Source organism: Notolabrus celidotus, chromosome 3 (genome assembly GCF_009762535.1).
Source record: "Notolabrus celidotus isolate fNotCel1 chromosome 3, fNotCel1.pri, whole genome shotgun sequence".
Lineage (NCBI taxonomy): Eukaryota > Metazoa > Chordata > Actinopteri > Labriformes > Labridae > Notolabrus > Notolabrus celidotus.
In genome coordinates this window covers 19,736,670-19,756,746 of record NC_048274.1, presented here as the reverse complement: position 1 = coordinate 19,756,746, position 20,077 = coordinate 19,736,670, and the positions used below count along the sequence as shown (strand labels likewise).

At 38.7% G+C, this 20,077-nt stretch overlaps 3 protein-coding genes across 3 annotated transcripts in view; all 3 read right to left on the bottom strand.

The window, feature by feature from the left end:
• LOC117810920 (AT-rich interactive domain-containing protein 3B-like) overlaps positions 1 to 4,313 on the bottom strand; it is a 62,262-nt gene extending 57,949 nt beyond the window's left edge. Inside the window, 3 exon segments of the mRNA XM_034680921.1 lie at positions 1,888 to 2,310; positions 2,312 to 2,521; positions 3,892 to 4,313. Coding sequence (XP_034536812.1) covers positions 1,888 to 2,310; positions 2,312 to 2,521; positions 3,892 to 3,927 — 669 coding nt within the window. The 5' untranslated portion in view covers positions 3,928 to 4,313.
• An 899-nt stretch (positions 4,314 to 5,212) lies between these two features.
• Positions 5,213 to 16,775, bottom strand: fam219b (family with sequence similarity 219 member B). Its single transcript, XM_034680316.1, is given in 11 exon segments — positions 5,213 to 7,626; positions 10,243 to 10,294; positions 11,574 to 11,651; positions 11,755 to 11,788; positions 11,791 to 11,814; positions 11,817 to 11,843; positions 13,375 to 13,377; positions 14,009 to 14,086; positions 14,089 to 14,116; positions 14,829 to 14,902; positions 16,763 to 16,775. Coding segments are annotated over 11 exon segments (561 nt in total). The 3' UTR covers positions 5,213 to 7,476.
• A 1,036-nt stretch (positions 16,776 to 17,811) lies between these two features.
• Positions 17,812 to 20,077, bottom strand: part of LOC117810357 (cytochrome c oxidase subunit 5A, mitochondrial-like) — a 2,955-nt gene continuing 689 nt past the window's right edge. The window contains exons 2-5 of the mRNA XM_034680158.1: positions 19,011 to 19,127; positions 18,608 to 18,729; positions 18,120 to 18,242; positions 17,812 to 17,941 (exon numbers count right to left, since the gene is read on the bottom strand). Coding sequence (XP_034536049.1) covers positions 18,129 to 18,242; positions 18,608 to 18,729; positions 19,011 to 19,127 — 353 coding nt within the window. The 3' untranslated portion in view covers positions 17,812 to 17,941; positions 18,120 to 18,128. The remainder of the gene's footprint in view (positions 17,942 to 18,119; positions 18,243 to 18,607; positions 18,730 to 19,010; positions 19,128 to 20,077) is intronic.

Sequence of the window (20,077 nt, the reverse complement as noted above, 5' to 3'; positions counted from 1 at the left end):
GCAGTATCTCTGTCACAGATTACTTTGGGTAAGAGTCTCTACCAATGGGACGGGCTAAAGGAAAATGTTAATGTTAATATAAAAGGCTTTCTGTACATTAGCCTCCCCTGGCTAGTCATCCCATCTCCCCTCTGCCTTTGCTTTAAAAGGATAATAAATGTGCCCCCCGCATTATTACAGAGGTCGGTATTTGTGGCATCTGCCAGGCTTGTCTCAGGCCTCCTGAAGACAATGACATCAAAAAAAAGAAAGAAAAACAGTTCCCCTGCCTCCACTGTACCCCTCCCCCTACAGCGGTGCAACCTGAAACTGCCTGAAGAGATGAGCCGTCATTAAATACTGCAGAGCTGACATAATGACAGGAAAGATAAAAGAGAGGAACAAAAAAAGGCCAGACCAATTCTCGTCCCATAATGCCTCCCCAACCCCCTGGCTCAGCCCGCCTCTCCTAATAAAAGACACCAGGCCACAGATAGGGCACTGGTCAGCTACAACTTTGCTGCTGTGATCTTCTGTTCTAACAATGTTCAGACAAAGCCAGGGCCGCCCTCACACAATAATAATACTCCCCTCTACCTCTGGGAACAATGAACAGTCCCAACAATGCAGAGAAACTCCATTTCATACAATGTCCACATCAAACAGAATGAGCTTTTTAATCATCCACAGAGGAACAAGTTTATGTACTATAATAATTATTAATCACAGTGCTTCTATTGCTCCTCCTCCTCTTGTCTTCATTCTACTGCCTCACTAAATTTAGAAATTAGGACTGCCGAAGAGCCATTCAAAGACATTTGCCTTTAAATAGACAGTAATAAAATCCAGACACATGATAGTCCAGCACCCTCAGCCCACTGATCAAGCTCAGATATGTCCTCTGTCACTGCCTACTCTTGTGCAACGTGTGCTTTTTATATCACCTGCAGGCTGCTGAGCTTCTCTGTAACTTGCTAGTTCCCAAGCTATGATGCCAAACCACATGTAGCCCAACTTGGCTCCCAGTTGGCATTCCAGCGTCCTGTAACACTGTGCTGAGGCAATATTTACCTTCAAGGGAAAGTGAGCTTGGCACACAGCCGAAACTCTTGGGGTGGCGGGGGTGTGACGGTGGGCTGCTACCGTGGTGTACTACATCTAACCTTCCCACCCACCCAAAATCCTCGTGCTGACCCGACCAACCACCCACAGCCTCACAGCGGCAAGCCCTGCCCCTCTTGACTCCGCTACCTGGATCCGAGCCAAACCAGAGCCTGAGCCGAGCGCCAAGAGGGACAGAGAGCAAGACACACACACACACACACACACACACACACACACACACACACACACACACACAAATACGCACACACAAATACACACACAGAATACAAGCACAGAGGGAGAGAAGCAGTGAGTGTGAACGCATTGAGCCCCAACCTGGCCTGCTGCCAGCACTCACTTAGGAGGATTTTTGGCCACAAAAGCCAATCAGCGGTCAACCATCCACAGAGATTTGAAGTGTCTCACAAAGATACAGCTGGAGAGGTTTTTCCAACAGTCAAGATTAAGCAGTCACTCACAGCAGGGGGGGCCACACTGAGATATCCAACAAAACACTCAACAGGAGAGTGGTGGAATGAGGAAGCCTTTCTCCCTCCGGTGACAGTAAACAAGACATTTCATTATTGGGCTCAATGCTGAGTCACAAGAAAAGTTACAACATATCAACTTTTAGGACAGAGTAGGATTCTTGAAGTGTGTCTCACACTTGAGTAATCCTGGTTGTATTTGCATGACAGGAGAACTTTTGCTTGAGGGCAATGTTTAAAAGCATTGCTGCCCAAAATCAGAATGAATCTATTACAGAGGAGCAGTGTGGCAATAGAGCAGGGGCAGTGAACTAACCTGTCTGAAGTGGTCATCAAAGCCCCAGTCGGTCTGTCCATTCGGAGAGGTAGCAGAGTGAGGCCCCGCTGGAGAGAGACCCTCGTCAGGTTCCTGTTTCACTCTGATAGGTGGAGATGCAGTCCTCTGGGGGGCCGATGCAGAGTAACTGGCGTACGGACGGGCCGGGATGCGGGAGGCGCTCTGCTGCAAAGCAATGGTCTGCTTGCGTAGGAACTCCAGACCGCTGGCACTTCCTTCATCTTCATCACTGCCCTCATCCCCCTCCATCATCTCATTGTCATCATCATCATCCCCAGAATCCCGACCCCTGTCCTCGTCATCTTCTCTCTCAGAGTCCACGCTGCTCTGATTGGACATCCGTGGAGGCAGCCCAATACCTGGGACCCCTACAGGCAGGCCTTTGCCCATGAAGCTGGCCCCCAGAGGCCCTAGCAGCTGCCAGGATAGCCTGCTGGGCAGCAACTTGCTGAGCATACATGATGTGGGCCTCTCGCAGCTTCCTTTCCTTGCGTTCCATTTCCAGTCGGGCCTGCTGCTGGCGCTGGAGCTGCTCCATTACTGCCTCCAACTTCATTCCCCCTGAAGAGCTGCTCTGAGGAAAGGCCACACCAGGCTCCTGAGACATGCTGGGCTGTGGGAGGAAGAATCAGGAATCATGAGAATCTATAGTAAAAACATGCAATGTTCATTTTGCACTACATTAATGTTTGAAATGGAAACTGAGTTGAAAAACATGTGTCCACAGGGATATTATGTGTGATAGAACAGTTAAAATAAAAAAATGCTCTCCATAAACTCTATGTGACCTCACACATAAACTCCACAGTACTCTAGTACTATCTCTAGTATCCATAATGTTGTCTTTCGAGTGGAGTCAGAGATGTGCCTACTTGGCATTTTTGCAGATCCTAACCATAAGAGTTTGCTATCAAAGTAGCCACCCCCCATAAAAGTCTGCTTTTACTTGGATTTCCTCTCTGACATTGATAGCGGTGTAGTGTCAGAGGAAATAGTGTAAAGCCTGGGGAACAAGGGTAAAGTATTTTATAAGTTTTGCCAACTCTTGCTGGATTAAACAGAAAACTGCCATCCCACATGACTGACTGTGCTATTGTATAATGAGCAGACATATCAGCCTAGAGGTGAAAAGTTGATCTCAGTCTCCTTTCCATCTAACTTTATCATGTTGTCTTTTAATAATATGTGGAACATTTTACTGTCTTAAGTTTGATTTTTCATTAGCATCATATTTCTTGTATTGATGTATTTTCTTACATATTCAGTTTGATAAGGTGTCCAAATTTGAAAAAGCAAAGTGAAGTATTCCAACAAATAGCTAAGCATTAACTCTCAGATGAACCATGCATTATTCTATGATGGAAGTGGCTTACAGTGATTTTCATGTTAATACAATCATATGAAAACATTAGACAGAGGAAGAGCCAAATGATTGGCCCCATAGCTTCTAGCAAGGACAGTAAAATGGTCATAGTACAGCTTGCTTTTAAACTACTTAACCTAAAAAGTGATAAAGTACTTCCAAATAGCCTTCAGCACAAACTTTAATGTTAACAAAGAAAGAGTAGACGCTGACCTCTTGTCACCCTAAGAAAACTACACACCCCGTATGAGAAAAAGTTGAAACTGTAAGAATGATGGGCACCTTTTCCGCTTTTGGCGAGCTGCCACATCCTCATAATACGTGGATAACGTTAGCGTAATGGATTTGAGACGCACGCCAAACTAGTCAATAACCACAAAGCATTTTGTACAAGCGCTTTACAGTGTGCTGTAAAACTGTTAAAACAAGTAAAGAAATAACCTACCATAGGGGTAAAATAAACTCAAGAGTTTTTTCTCCTTTTTCTGGTGGAAAGTGTGGCGTCAGCGTTCAGCTTGCTTACTCTTTCCGTGAATAAAACGCGGTCAAACTACGATTCTTTTTCAGCCCGTTACAGATCAGAGAATTGAAGAGGGACGCCAAGCAGGACCACGACTTACCATTTGTGCCTTACTGCTGCCTGAATTGTCCACCATCCTCCTTCCGTGGCTTTATCCTCCTTCTTCCCTCGTTTCTGGCACTCGTTCAAACACTTGTAAACACACACACGCGCGCGCGCACGAGGGCAGAAATACTGTGCATGCACGTTAGATTCACTCCGACTGATCCGCCAGCAGAAAGGCGCTGTAATCTCTCTTCAGGGCGACCTTTACAAATATGGCTGTGTTTCTGTTCCTCTTTCCCCACTGATTTTCCTGAATTTCTTCTTTAATAGAGAGGGGGGACGCCTGGAAAATGGCCAGATCTCATATCTCTCGCAGAGCGCTGAGGTAACTCCCTTCAGTTTTTTTTTCCTCCCCTTCAATTGACACCCCCCGCATGGCGCACAACAGCATTTAGGCCCGCCCAGCACAGCAACAAGTCTCTCAGCCTTTTCAGTTTCATTACACATTAGTTAAGTAGTTTTACCTATAATTTATTCATTGATTGATCCGAATATATTCCTGAATTTGTATAACTTTATCAAATGTGCAAAGCGCGTAAACGTAAATTGCCACGGGTACATTTCTACGCTGTAATCTCAATAAAACGCCAAGAGCAAAGGCATGTGTTCAAGCATTCAAACCAAGTATTGTTAAATAACTTAAACAAATAGCAAACAATAAAATACAAAATAATGGCATTTGGCTCTGAGGCTGTCAGTAGAATATTTGTATCTCTGGAGTCAGATTGCACGATTGGAAATTCCTCTTTCGCCCAATGGAGTGGTGTAAAACATGACGTTTCTTTAACAGTAATCTGTTACAATTTCACACTTGATTTGCATTTGTCATGGAATGACTGTCAATATATGCAACATTTAAATTAAATTCACAAACCTTGTGTTGAAGCGCCTCAAGTTGAATTGCGACAAGGTGTTTTCGAGAACGCAACACTGCTCCATGCTGCCCCCTCGTGTCAACCAACATACTCATGTTATTTATCAACCTGTTTTTCTTTTACTAAAATATTTTATTGATATACCATCCCCTTGAAGAGTACCACTAGATTCATAATAAGCACAGTAATACACATAAACATATATAATAGTTTTATTTAATATTGTAAACCAATAAAGGTTATAATCAAATAAAAAAAGACTAGTGTAACTTTATAAGTTATTGCATTTAGCACTCAATAACACTTAATCATCACAATGTCATATAACAAGCAGATTGTCCCAACAGTTGCATAGTACAGGCGAGTCAAGTGTACTTGCTACTGACCACTGGTGTCAAGTGCAATATTAGTGTACATAAAAACACGGTGCAGAGCCAGGCCTGGAGTCAACACACTTTAAATCCAGCTGTTACATTTAAAGCATTTACCTTACACTAATTCAAGTGACTCGAACATAGTGCGTCAGTTTTTGTAGGAAATCAGAGTTTCTTCCTAAATCTCCTAAATACAACCATGGAGTGCTGAGAGGAGAGTTTATGCATCACTTGTGTTAAAAGTAGAACATTTCTGTGACTTAATCCTGACTCTGTGAAGTACAAATCAACAGTCTGACTTAACCAAATGTCACTGTTTCCAGTTTGTTACTGTTAAGCGTAGGTCAAGTGGTCTGAAATATCACTTTCTGTGTAAATGAGTTATGCCTTGTAACAATTAACATCACAGCATAAAATAAAAGGGTGGTCTGCACATAAGTACAACAGCCATACCTTTATCTTGCCTTAAAACCTCTATGCCCTTACACATGTGTACATTTGAATTCACTTAAATACCATTGAAGGGAATGTTACTTTCTAGTTGCACTCATTTAACACAAACACATCTTCTGATAGTGATCACTGTCACTTGCTCTGTTGCTGAACTTCATTTGTTAATGCAGTTCAAACTAACACCATCAAATAATAGTAAACTATATTCCAGGGAGTAAACACGTGAACAGATTCATCCTATAATAAAGTGATACAAATACATTTTTACCTTTCCTTCAGACTAGGGGCTGCCATTTTTGGGAAAAACAGAACAATGTGAAAATGATGCCTATAAATGTGGCTCATAGATGTTAGACATAATCCTCAGTCAAATTTTTAATCAGATGTACTGTTTTCAACCTGTAACAACTTTTTTTTGGTGTCCAAAAATAACAACCAATAAATTAGTAATAAATAAATATAACGTAACTTTTATCTATCATATAATGCGCTGTTTAGTCAAAGGAGGCATCCTTTTTGAAGAGTCATGTCTGATTATGGATAGAGTTTCTTGTCCAAAATATGCAGATTAATCTTGGGGAAAAAAATAAAAAACACTCAATAAACATGTATAATTTAACTTCTTATTAACCCCAATTCCCAGAGATTATATATATATATATAAAATGAAGAAGCCAACTTAAACTAAAAGCAAATACATATAACCACAGTAACAAATGTCATAAGCTGACTTGTGTTGAAATCTATCCTATAATTTGCTTTAGTGTCTATAATCTCTTTGAAAAGATTTCGTAAAATTGACAAACATTGTTATCTGGAATGTAACTTAAATCTGTGATACAAAGATTTGTTAAATCCAATGGAATCGACATCTCATTGGTCATCTATCAAAGCTCTTCAGTATCATCTTCTTACATTTTCTGCACAGCGCAGCGCAGTCGGTGTGGGTATTACTTTTATACTGTTGACTAGTTTGAAAAACTATTTTTCTTTTTTCTTTTTCTGTAGTGAAACGTCTACAGACCAGAGCATGTGTGTGTCCTTCTTAGTATGCAGCAGTTTGCCCAATGAGAACATGTGAAATGTAAAGAGCTCTTCTGTCTTTTAAGACAAAATGTAAAAAAAATATGGAACAGGTAGAAACTAATCCCGCTCTAGGTTTATCTCAGCCCCGTTTGTGATAACAACGTGCTTTCACATCCACTATAAAATCTGGTCTAATCCAATGCAAACTGTACTGTCTATCCCATTTCAATTCAGTGTTATGTTATTGGAATTAAAGCTAAACATCACTTCTGAGATGGATAAAGTATAAAAACCGAAAATAAAATATCAGAAACAGCCAGTTAATGAAACACTAGTCAGGCTAAGTCAACAGTTAATTGAGATGTCTTCACATTGAAGTTACTTTTATAACTGCCACACAGCCGTTACATTAAAACTCAATGTGTGCATGTCATGCTGAGAGGGCTGCAGACCTGTTCACCAATGCAGGACAAAGTAATCATCTCTGCATTGGGTCAAAAAGGACACAATGTATCCCAAACTATTGTTTACACTACCGCTCTATTTGGACAGGTGGCTTAATAAACGTTTCATGTGGCTCTATAAAAAGAAATAATAGAAATAAGAAAATACACAAAACTTTGGGTCACAGTGGATAAGGCTTGTTCTTTTGTTCCTTGTGTTGTCATATGGGTCGAGTGGTCTCGGTGCAGGCAGTCCTGCATGAACAGAAGTTTGACTTCACGGCTGGAAGTCCTTTAGGCAGCACCGCAGTGAAGCTGGTTCAGAAAGAAGGCCTCAGGCAGCAGTAACAAAAGTCAGGAACAGGAACTGGAGCCAGACCTTATAAAAGTTTGAGTCACTTTGCCGGCATCACTGCATAGAGCAGGACGGGCCCTCGGAGCAGCAGCACACAGAGGAGCCCATCGCTTTGGGTGGAATCAGGTCCAGGTCCTCATCATCGGGGATCTCGTCCAGGCGGTAGCCATCCTGAAGCAGCTGCTTGCTTAAATCAGGATGAACCTGGAGAGTAAATACATGGCTTTAACTGTTTAATGCTGAATGATTACTGGTTTGTGTTGCTAATGACAGCCTAAAAACATAAGGTGTAGCTCCCTCTGCTCTCTGAAACTGAGCAAACTCAGGTAACCTCAAACACACAGGATGTAAAATATGTAATATTCAAAAAAATGAGAGGAAACACAGAACTACTCTGATTGTTCTTGGGTACTTTGACACTTAATATATTCTTTGATCAGTTATTTAAATTTTTTTAAAAATTTCTAATTATCTAAGAAGGGGCACAAATTAATAACTCAAGTGACTTTAGGGTTCAAGATAGTTAATTAATACTCAGGTGGTCCTATGTTGATCATTAACAGTAATAGCAAAAGACAGCTTTTCATTTTATCTGCCATCAAATCAGCTGACCCCCCTGCTTTATAAATACAGCACGAAAGATGAATGGAAGTCTATGAGTCAGAGACCACAAATTAATTAGGTAAGTGATAATGTCTCACCCTGTTGGGATTTGCATGACTACCAGCTGACTGTACAAGACCAACAGAAAATAACAGCAGCATCTCTATAAGGTCTCCTTCATCATTACTTTCAAAGCCTGCTGGACTTTCCTCTTCACTCAACCAGTCCTGTAACACTGTCAAAAGACAAACTGTGTTGCAGTTTGTGGTTGCTTCATTTCTGTTTTCTTCAATATGGGTGGCATCTCTTTGACTCAGCTCTTTGTGTTTTTACATCACTGGCTAGTTCTGCACTGTTTTCCACTTCTTTTCTCTGCTGTTGCCTGGTCTGCCATTAACCATCAATTCAAAGTTGTACCCTCAAAATAAAGTTGATATACAGCATTTCCTGTTAAATAAAGGTTTAAATAATAAAAATACACAGTTCCCTAGATGTGTTGTAGGTCCTTTGCACAGATTGAATTTTACAATGTGTGGTGTTCAGTGTTGTTCCCTTGCATCACCTTTGCTATTCAGACTTAAAATTGTTGTCAGTGGTTTCGAACAATCAGATCATATTTTAACACAGCCTCCTGATTAGTAAGACAGCCGGGTAATAACTCAAGTTCAGCATGACTTTATTTTTCTTATTTGCACCATAGCTATGATGAAACTTCCAGTGTTGATTTACTAAAATTCAAAAAAACAAGTAGACAGCGTTTAGGTTCTGTTTGAAGGCAGAGGAACAACTCAGCGACATATCTGAGCTCAAGAAACAGCCTGAGGCCCATTGGTAAACCTAAAAAACAAACATGGTGAGGTAAAAATACAGCACTCTTCAGGCTTCAGTACTGTTTCTGCAATATGTATAAAAGCAGGCTAACACAGACAAGACCTGTGGCCTGTTGCACCAGCTCTGTATAAGTTGAGTCTTGATTTAGGGTGTAAAGTCCACACTAAATCACATGTTGAAACTAGTTAAGTTGTTTCATTGGTTGGTTGCACCAAGCAGACATTAGGTTCATCTTAAGTTGTGGAGCATAACATCCAAACCGACCAAATACACTCACAGAATGATGTTTCTGTCAGTATGATCAGTCAGTGAAAAGCTCTCTTCTTAACGTGGTGTTTTTTATGTGCTGACTCGCATGCCTGTTTCCCCTAAACAGACCAACAGCTGGATAGAACTGTTAACTCCCATTAATCGCCTGACAGCAACATAAAGGTAAAATATGACGAAGCATTATGTCAAGGTGATAATATACAGTGTAATGTAACCAACAGTGACACTGAGTGGTGAATCATCAACTACAACACACTTTAATATAATGGTACTCTATTATTGTGAAGATGTACGGGAATTACTTTGTTCTGGAAAGTGAAAGAAGAGGTCCAGACAGGACGTAAAATTAACACCCCCCAAGTGCCAATGGCGGGTAAAAAATTAATTTGGCATGTAAAAACAAAACACACACCCACCAGTGGCTGATGGAAAATTTGTATCGCATTTGAGGTTTTGTTTTCATACTTTCGCCCATTTCTGCTGACTGTCAGGCTATTTTGACCCTCGCGGCGCGCAGTACTCGTGTTGTGATTTGGTACGTCGGGAACGATAATATGTCGCAGACAAAAACCAGCCTGAAAAACCTTCTGCAGCTCCACGTCTTTCAAAACAATGACCAGACAGGTGTTTAATGGAGGACTTAACACCTACTCAGAAGTAGGTGTGAGATTTAAGTTGTAATTCAAGTTCAAGTTGACCCCTACAGTGTTGTAGAGTGTGAAAGTTCAGAGTAAACTCTGTCCTAAATTAGACATTGCATTCAGACTAGGTAACATCGGAACTTTTTCTTAGCTGGTGCAACCCTGTGCGGGTTTGAGTTCTAGATGTTAGATCTTACCACATCATGAGAGTTGCAAGGTGAAAGGTAGTGTATTCAAAGTGTGTGCTGCCCTGACAAGCCAAACTGATGTGTGATCACGCCTAAGTCTCAAGGCCAAGAGAAGAAAAGACAAACCGAAGCACAGGTTGAGAATTACAATGGCATAGTCTCTGAGGACACCACATGGACGGCAAAAAAAAATAGATTTTTGCATACACAACGCCACAACAGTCACTGAGCCGGTTTGACTGTGAGACAACTGAGGTTCAGAGAGCATCCAAAGAAGGCAAACTCACCTCAGCTGAAGAGTATCCTGAGGAATACTGCTCAAAATCAATCTCTTCATCACTGTAAAGACAAGAAGGACAGGTTCTGTCACTTAGAAGTAAACAACAAAACGTGTTGAAAGGTACATATGCAGGGAAGGAAGTTATAAGATACCAGAACGTTGAACGTTGATTTGATCTTAGTAAAAAATCTAACTATAAGCAGGAAGTGTGACTTAAGCAATGAATTAACAAAATCCTGCACCTTCCTGTAAGTTTGTGTGGAGGTGTGGACATGTTGTGAAACAGTCAAATACTTCTCTGCAGGTTTTGGTTGAAAATATGATTGTAAGTCTGTCTTTCTTAGGCTTTGGTGCTTTTCAATACTATGGATGTAAAAGTAACTATTGCTGTAACATTTCAAAGCACATTGTATTGAAAGGTATCAAAATGTTGACAACCTCAGCAAGGGCAATAATAAACTAACTATACTGGGAATAATAACTTTTAAGTAGAATATCTTATTTGAAACATTTCCACTGGGACTTGTTTTGTCTAAGCTCTTCCATAAACTTGTTCTTATATCTTCTCATAAGAGTTACTACAATCACTATAACCCACAAATAGACCGATACTTTATAATTTAGTTGAAATCAGTACTATGTGTTTAAAATTAACAACCTCCCTTCACTTTCATTGCATGTCATCAAAAGGTATGGAAGGTTGAAGGAATTTTTTCAAGCAAGAGAGGAGAGTTCAGTGCTGTTCAAGTGAAATAGAGTGAATAGATATGAGACAAAGGCTGTTTGGAAACGGCCTCTACATACTACTTACTACTGTAGTAGGCAGTAGGTACTGTCTACTACATTCTGTGTTTGAATCATAGACTGTATAAAATATGGACTTAGTATCCGTGGCGTCACCCATCTGTTTCTGAAGCGCTGTTTTGAGGCAAATCGTCAGCGGAGCCATATTGCTGCTTTCGTACCATGTGACGTAAAGAGGCGGAGTTTGAGCCTCCTCGCCACCAGGGAGTACTAGTGCAATGTAACTCATACAACCCACTTGAAAAAAAGTGAAATATCCCTTTAAGACAGTGGATGTATGGAGGTATGCAGGGTCTCTGCAGATAAACACACCAGCTTCCAGTGGGTATCCCGAGTTATGAGGCATTATTTTGAAATGAGTTAACATATTATCTTTTAGGTAAAACCTAGTCATTTTGCTTTTGAGTTGTATAAACAGTATGGTTCGGAAGTATGCTTTATTTAACTGTATTGTAAACCCAGCATCCTAACAGCCCTACTGCATAAAGAATTGATTCAGCAACGCTATCACCTGAATACCTGGTGTAGCTTTACCTGTCTGTGTCCAGTGCAACCAAACTGTCCTCAGCGTGCTGACTTAAAGCAGCATAGCCCTTGTTATATTTCACCGTCCTGAAAAGAGAACCAGAAACTGTTAAAGTAGCATCTCTACCTCTACATATGCTGATATCACAATAAGTGGTTTCCTCTTCCTCTGTATGCTTCCTCTTTTTACCTCTTAGCTCCTTGTCGAGGCTGATGCATCACCGAGGTCCTGGTGAAAGGGCTTTCTTCTCAGTGCCTTCCTCGCCATCTCCCTATTTTCTCTATAAATGATAAGAAACAAATATGTGCTGATTAGGGTTTACTGGATAAGGTTCAAAGCAAAAGGAATCTAAAAAATACAATGCTAAAACATTACATATTGAAAATAGATTTTACTCAGCAAGAGGAAGATTAGCATTGCTTTGTTTTGGTTGTCAGACCTGTTACATTAAAGCAGTAATGTATTGTATTCTTTATTTCACTGTTCTGTTATTATGAGCTAGACTCAATCAGACTTGAGTGTTACGTGAAATCACACACGGTTTGTGGTCAAATTTTTCACTCACTGTTTCAGTCGGATCAACATCGTAATAGAAGCTTAAGGTCATTTCAAAACAAGCCTTAATATGTGCTGGAATGTGTGCGAATGTTAGTCCCATCATTTGCCTCCAATCAGAATACGTGCAGCAGCTTTGGAGCTCTCTTAAGCCATGGTGGACAAAGGAGAACATTATTGGCTTAAAAAAAGTTGATCAAATCTGTAATTCTCACATGATTACACAATCTGTGAGATGATGGTAAATACATTCAGACCCTGAAAAGATGAAGGGATGTGTGGGGGTCACAGTTTAACACTCGAACTACCAAGGCAGTCGTTTTGAAAATTTGCAACGCCATAACTTTGTTTAAAGCAAACCTATCTACCAATATGACCTTGACTTTACCTAAATGTGTACGTACATTTATTCTAACATTGTCTTATTGTTAAAAAATCTGCTGATGGCTATCAAGTTTCTGTTTTATGGTGAAACATAAAAATTTGTTGCATTGCCATGTCAACATTGTTCAACGAACAGTTTACTTTTCATTGTTGAGATCTTATGATGACACCAAACTATTTTCAAGGCAGGATAAATTTGTTTTTACTTCACAAAGAAATGGATTTAGTTCAAGATTGCATGTTAATTTCAGAGAAGTTATGATGTGTCAATTAATAAATAAAATACTCATTCACTATAATTTTCATTTTGTGTCCTGATGTGTTTTTTTTACCTATTCCATCAATTTTTTCTATGATCTTTTTATTGATTATCCAAATGAATATGCGAATAATGTCTGAGCAGTCAAAATGACTGCAATGGTCATTCCAGTAGTTGCAGAATTCTGGTAGACGGAGTGTTAAGACTGCAACCAGGAACCTTTTCTTTCATAAATTAAATTCAACTATTATTATAATGTATGTATAACCCTAATGAAGTAATATTTCCATTTCAACAAAAATGTTTGGTTTAAGAAAAAAATATTCTGTTAAAATTCCACTGCATAGACAACTCCCATTAAATTAGTTGAGTACATAGTGTGAACATGTATTACAGACAGGAAAAAGTCATGTGTCTTTTGGGTGCATTACTACAGTCTCACATGACAGACTCAGCAGAAATACACCTTGCATCTGTACGGAAATACTCTTCCATAAAATGTGTCCGTGTTATTCCTGGAATGTGAAGCTAACACAGTGTATCAGAAAATTCTGATCTTTCTAAGACAGAGAAAACAGGACATTATGTGATGGATGTAGACAGTGAAACACTCTCTGGGTGTTTTTAAAAGTAAACTTAAGATTTACCTTTTTAATCTTGCTTTTGATTTTGAGTAATTTATTTTTAGCCCTATACTGCATTATTATTATTATTATTATTATTATTATTATTATTATTATTATTATTATTTATCTAATTATTATTGTAATCATTGCTTTAACATTATTTATCTTATCTAACTATTATGTATCTATTTATTTCTTGTATTTATCTGATCTTGTTAACGCTACCTTATTTTTAACTTTTCTTCCACTAGTACTTATTTTATTAATTTTACTGTATTGCTTTTATTTTATTTTATTTTATTTTTAAGTATTTTATTTATAATCATGCCTTTATAATTTACCATTGCTGTTGTTTTCTGTCTCTCTGTTATTCTGTGAAGCACTTTGGGCTGCATGTTTTATGTATGAAAGGTGCTACATAATAAAGTTGAGTTGAGACACAACAGCTCAGTGTCTCTCTGGCTGTATATCAAAGACTCTTTGGCTGACACATTGTGTTGCATGCAACAGCATGGGCCTCAGTTAAACATGTAAAAAAGATGATCATCATGAAAAGACTCATGACGTACAAACTACATTAGAATTATGACATTAGTTATGATGAGTCAAGAATGCTTACGTAGTTTGAGGTGGATTGCTGGAGCTCTGGACATGATGTAAGGTCCTCTTTTCTCCACAGGTCGGATTCCTCCATCGTTGTCTTAGGTCTTGTGCCACTACTGGGCCCCTAATGATGTCAAATTCAAGGATAATCTATACTTTATATTTGTTTGTGGTAGACAAAATTATGATACCACAGTATGACATGATAGCCAAATGAAGATTTTTAGAGGTGTCTTTGAAAAATCTTGGACCAGTTCCACAGTGATTCAATCAGATGTGCTGTTAATCAATCATTCAAAGTTTATCTTCTGATGGTTCATTGATAATCAGGAGCTCTTGAAATGTATATATCTAGTATACTATTAGTCTCTCCATGAAAAGCCTGTAAATCCCTTCATCGGTTAATTAAAATGAGTAGTTGACATTTAGTGACAGTGATTAAAGAAAAACACTAACACACAAACTCGAGCACAGTCATAATGTTGTCATACTAATGAAAAAATATGTGTTAAATCATAAAATTAAGTATGTAATTGAAAACCCTCAGATTCCTCATGTTATTTTGAAAACAGAAAACTCCTAAATTTTTTCCCAGCATCCCCCGCGACTTACAGGAAGAGACAATCAATTTGACGTGTTTACAAGCTTATTTATCATGTCACTCTACATCATTTAAAGCCACGATTAACTGTTTTAAAACAACTAAAAGCTTTCCCTCTCCACTCTCATTCAACAGACCTGTCATCGTGAATACATGTCACTAAGATCACAGTCTCAGCTCCTCAGCTAGCCTCCCACTTTCTTTAACCAGGCTAACATTGGCTGTCTTAGCTCACCGACAGAACTTGTGTCTCCGGCGGGGCGTCCAGCAGGCTGTCCTTCTCCGGCTCCTCCATGATGTCGTCATCATCTTGGCGTTAGTTGTCACAAGTTACTCCCCGACACAGCCATGACGACAGGCGTCCCACCCTGGTCCCACCCAAAGTGCGGGACTTTGTTTAGTCCAGGCGCTGGCAGACTCTTCTGTTAGCCAGATCTGCTACAATGCTATCAGTGACACAGCTCAGACTACTTCCGGGAAAATAATTTCAAAATAAGTCCTCCATCGTAAACATTTCTCATCCGAAAATTCAATGGCGTTCCATACACAAAGATTAGTTTACTGTTTACATTTAATGTTTATCATGACAACATGTATTAGTAGGAATAATGTATGTTTCAACAACAACATGACTATTGTCATTATTATTATTATTGTTTGGTTATTGTTATTATTACTATTTGTCTTACAATAATTATATGATATGTATTATTATTGTTGTTTTGTGTTTTTGGTGGTTGTTGTTGTAAGACTAACAATAATATTCATGTCAATGCACTACAGGATCTGTAAACAATTTTCATATAGTGTGCAATATCTTAAACCCCAAATACCTCTTCTCCCGACCTGACTGTATATATTTGACATTTGTTTTATATTATTCTATATTTATATTGTCTTTTATACATATTTTCTACCTGTTTTTATTTCATTTCTATTATAACATGCACCTTCAGGAGCAGCGCTTTTTATTTCATTGTACACCTGACAATGACAAATAAAGGCTATATATTCTACTCTATTCTATTCTAACAGGTGCCTCCCACTAGCTCAGAGTCTTCTACCAAATATCAAAGTTTTGGGGTATTTGTCTTCATATATATTTACGATGAGTAACACTTCGAAGCCCTTTGAGGAAAATGTTTTTTTTAGGATTGGGTTTGGTTTTTGGGATAGTATTAAGAGTTTTCAAACATATAGTTTGTGGAGTTTATTTTATGGTCATAATAATTTCTAGATGAAAGCTGATGTCTGTTTTGTGAATCTTTCTTTGGTATATGAAACTTTTTTTCAGCAAGAAAGGATCTTAACCAGTTCATTTAATAATACAGTTATCATTAAGCATACAGTCAATGCTTATTACCAGTAGCTTTCAGCCCTCCTTCCTCATACTCCAATGGGTTTTTTTTTCCAAATATGATTACAGCTTGCCTTGTTTATATCTTTTCAAGCATTTTTAATGAGTCCATAAAGAAATCTGGAAATGTGAGAAAAAGTGTACTTACATTGAAATGTGTCTTTGAGACAACAAGTGAGATTTACACATGCACATTTATTCTTACATTTACTCATATGGTATTACTTCACCTACCACAAAAATGCTGGCTAGTATCCCACCCTGTTCCTGCACTTTGTGGACATAGCAATAATAACAAATGCCAACATCCTGCACTATTGGATCAGCAACACCTAACAGGTACAGCACATGACACACACCAACTTCCTGGTGTTAGCTGTGAAGAGTAAGCAAGAGTGGAAATTCTTGGCCATATACAGTACCTGTGGCTGTCACCACAGTAAGAGGGACTCAAAGCCACAGGACTGGGCAACACTGCCACCAAGTGGACACACAGATAACTTCAAGCCATGGAAACGCAGGTCCGGTGATGTGGCTGTCTGCATCATGGTAGAAACTGTTTTAAAGAGTGGCATGAATAATAATAATGATTATCATTATAAGAAAAATATTCAAAAAAACATTGGAACAAATTACTCTAGGTATAGAAGACATGTGTCTCTTTGAATTTTGGCATGGTGAAAAAGAAATTCCTATAGCTACCATATTTTGTTAATGATAGGCGCATTTAGCTTGATTGCGCTCAGCTTTACCAGTATTTCTCTGGATTTTCAGTACTACGAAGGTGGTTCCCGTTTATCTGGGTAGATCACCATGGTTACTCATGCTGAACTCCTAACCTGCTCCAGGGCAGGTTATGCTCAGGATCAGAGATCAGTTTGGAGAAAACTCCGCCCACTGACCAATCAGCTCGCTCGATCACAGAGCTCTGTGAGCTGACCATGAGGGGGGAGAGACGGGCAGGACACTTTGTCTACCTGTATGATTTTACATATAAATTAACTGATGACAGTCATTTATTTTCTTTCCTGACATCATATTTAAACAGAGTCAAAAACGGGTTAGTCAGATGAAATTGTTGTACTGCATTAGACATAAAACTGTAAATGCTTCACTTTGAATAATGTTCTCATTTTTATTTCCCCACAGTCCTCATTTGATACAGTCAGGGCTGCAGCTGAAATATCAGGTCTAACACTGTCACACACTACACAAGATTAAATCAGAGAGAGAGATCACTGTCAGGGAATAAACAGTTATCATAGTCAGACCTATCTGCGCCAATGATGAGAAATAAGACGTCATTTGCGCATTCAAACTGTGTTTTTTGTCTCATCTCTCAGTTCTTCCTTCATGTTTCAAATTATATGTGTTGATCTTAGTCTGGGTGATGTGTTTAACTTTTTCATATTTTTCTAATATCAGAGCAGTGTTTGAAAAACATGTTGATGTGCTGACGGCAGACTGTCCATGTCTGTGATTGGTCACATGTTGCATTCTCCGCCCCGTTCATGTGAATGCGCTCAGGGTAATTCTAGATTGACTCATCATTTTGATAACCAGCTTCGTGTGACAGTTTAGCGCGAAATCCTTTGTTTGGTTCAGTGAAGCCGGATCAAGAAAAGATATCTGGGATATGTTGAACTTGCAACATAGTATACCCGGCCCTCAGGTAACCAGAACTGGACTTAATTACTAAGGAAGCAAACTACTAAATGGAATGCAGCCAACATTGGTTTCACTATTCACACCCCTGCTTTACCTGCAGTGATGACACAAAACATCTGCTTCAAAAAAACAATCTTAGTCTAAGATCTAAAAAGATTATATAATTAACCGTAACAAAAACACCTCAGTCTGCTTAAATTATTGGTTTACTTTATTAGGTCCACCATTTTGTACACAACAGGACAGCATGGATTTAATCAACAATATAGACATATATGACAGGAGAAAATCAGGAGAGATCATCTCTTTATGTATCAAATGACCTAAAGAAGGAAGAAAAAAAAAGGTTCAGAAATAGTAGGCAATATGCACTTTAAGTCACAATCTACTGTAAATGTACAGGTCAGTAAATAAAAAAGGTCTGAGGCTTAATTTAGTGTTTGAAGCCACACCACCTCTCCAAATAGCATGTAGTAGAGGTATGTTATAGCTCAGTCTTACCCTCACAGTCTATAGTTTGTCCATGCCCAGCTCTTCCGGTGTTGAGATGCCCAGTTCTGACAGGGTAGGCTGAAGCTCTTGCATCAGATAGGGATAGATTTCTTTATGGGGGCCAGCTTTGTCCTGCAAAACACAGAGTTGAAACAAAATACATTGAACATCTGCACAGGCAATAGTGGTCTTAGTGTTTTATTTTGTACCTTTGTGGTGTTGTTTAGCAATGATAGGTTTTTTTTTTGCCTGTACAATAACAAAGAAGTGCTTATTTCTGAGGTTGTTTTCTCCGAACTAGTGACTACAAGAATGTTTTTTGTTTGAATTTGTCTGTGCACCACAGCAACAAAGAAAAACTCTTAAATTCTGATAAGTAATGCATTCCTCCTTAAGAGTCTATCAGAAGTCCCACTTCCTCTCTGTCACTAAGTTAAGTGAAATAGGTGAATAGTTGACATCACCTCTTAAGGGACCTGTTATGGGATTACACTCACCCTAACAGCTTCAAGGATGCGGATGGCACTGGCCAGGTCATTCAGTCTCCGGCAAGCCCTAAGTGCTGAATCAAGGATCTTGGCCTCTGGTACCAGATCATAACCGATCAGGGTGTTCATACCTTAGAAAAAAGACATAAGAGATCATAGGATGAACAATAATAATAAGAGCAAATGCAAAACATAACACAAAAAAACAATACTTGAAGCCTGTTAAACCACAGTAAAAAATGCAACCACTGCTGCAGAAAATAACATTGTAATATCCAAAAGCTATGTTTTGGCTGAATGTTTTAACAACAACTTGCATATAAAGTGGGAATGTCATAAATAAAAAAAAGTAGGAACAACATCACAAGAAGATTTTTTATTTAATAAAAAAAATGAACAGTGTGATAGTCACCTTTCCTCAGTTCCCAAGCATCAATGTCAGGCTTGCTGAAGTAAGTCACCCAACGGGCATCAAACTCCTCATCTGTCTCCACTTTGCCATGGGAGTAACATCTGGAGGCCAACGGAGCTGGAAAACATGATAAATTTATATTTATTTTTCTGTACTTGATTTTACAAAACTAACATTTTCTAGAAAAATAAAACGTTGCATTGTTGAAACAGAAGACATTTCCTTTGAATAATTACATGTCTTCTTTAGCAAGTGAAAAAGATTATGAATCCTACAGTACTTCACTGTTTTATAACAGTGCACCACAGATATTCAAGACACAAAAAAGTGATTGAACATTCATGTCTCTAAAATACTGTCAAGTAAGCATGATTTAACAGAGACAAGAATTAAACATGACTTATTCAAAGGCAAAATATTATTTCTTAAATAAAACATGGACGTTCTTAATAACAATTAAAACAATAGTTAATATTGCATGCCATCACTTCATTATGACCTTGTTACAACATGACAGTTTATAATTCAAGTGCACATTGTACATTTTCTCTTACAAAGCTTCACCACAGAATGGTTTCTCTTTGAGAGACAAACATGTTGATGAAGCTACTTGATAAAATAAGTTTAACCTAGGTCACAACAACCCATGTGAAGCTACATCGCCTTCATCAGTGTGGTTGAGACTCTGGGTCAGTGGATCACACTTAGAGGGTGTGTACAACAAAGGTTTCCGGGTTATTAGGATGGTTTCACTTTCTTAAAAACTCTGTACTCTTAGTGAGACTTTTAGTATATATTTTACATGACACTCAAAAACGAAACCAGCATACAACGATTATAAACGGACACGTTGTTACAACCAACATGTATCTCAAACAATATAATAAACATCCAAACACGTACCTGTAAAAATACGGGCATAATTCAAAGTCCACTATCTATTTAACGCATAACCAAGTTTTCTTTCTGACATGCCTCCTAAACATATTAAATGTACACAATCTAAATTTAATTTAAGTTATGTTGAAATGATATATACTTCCTGTAATAGAAACAGGGAGTCCTCA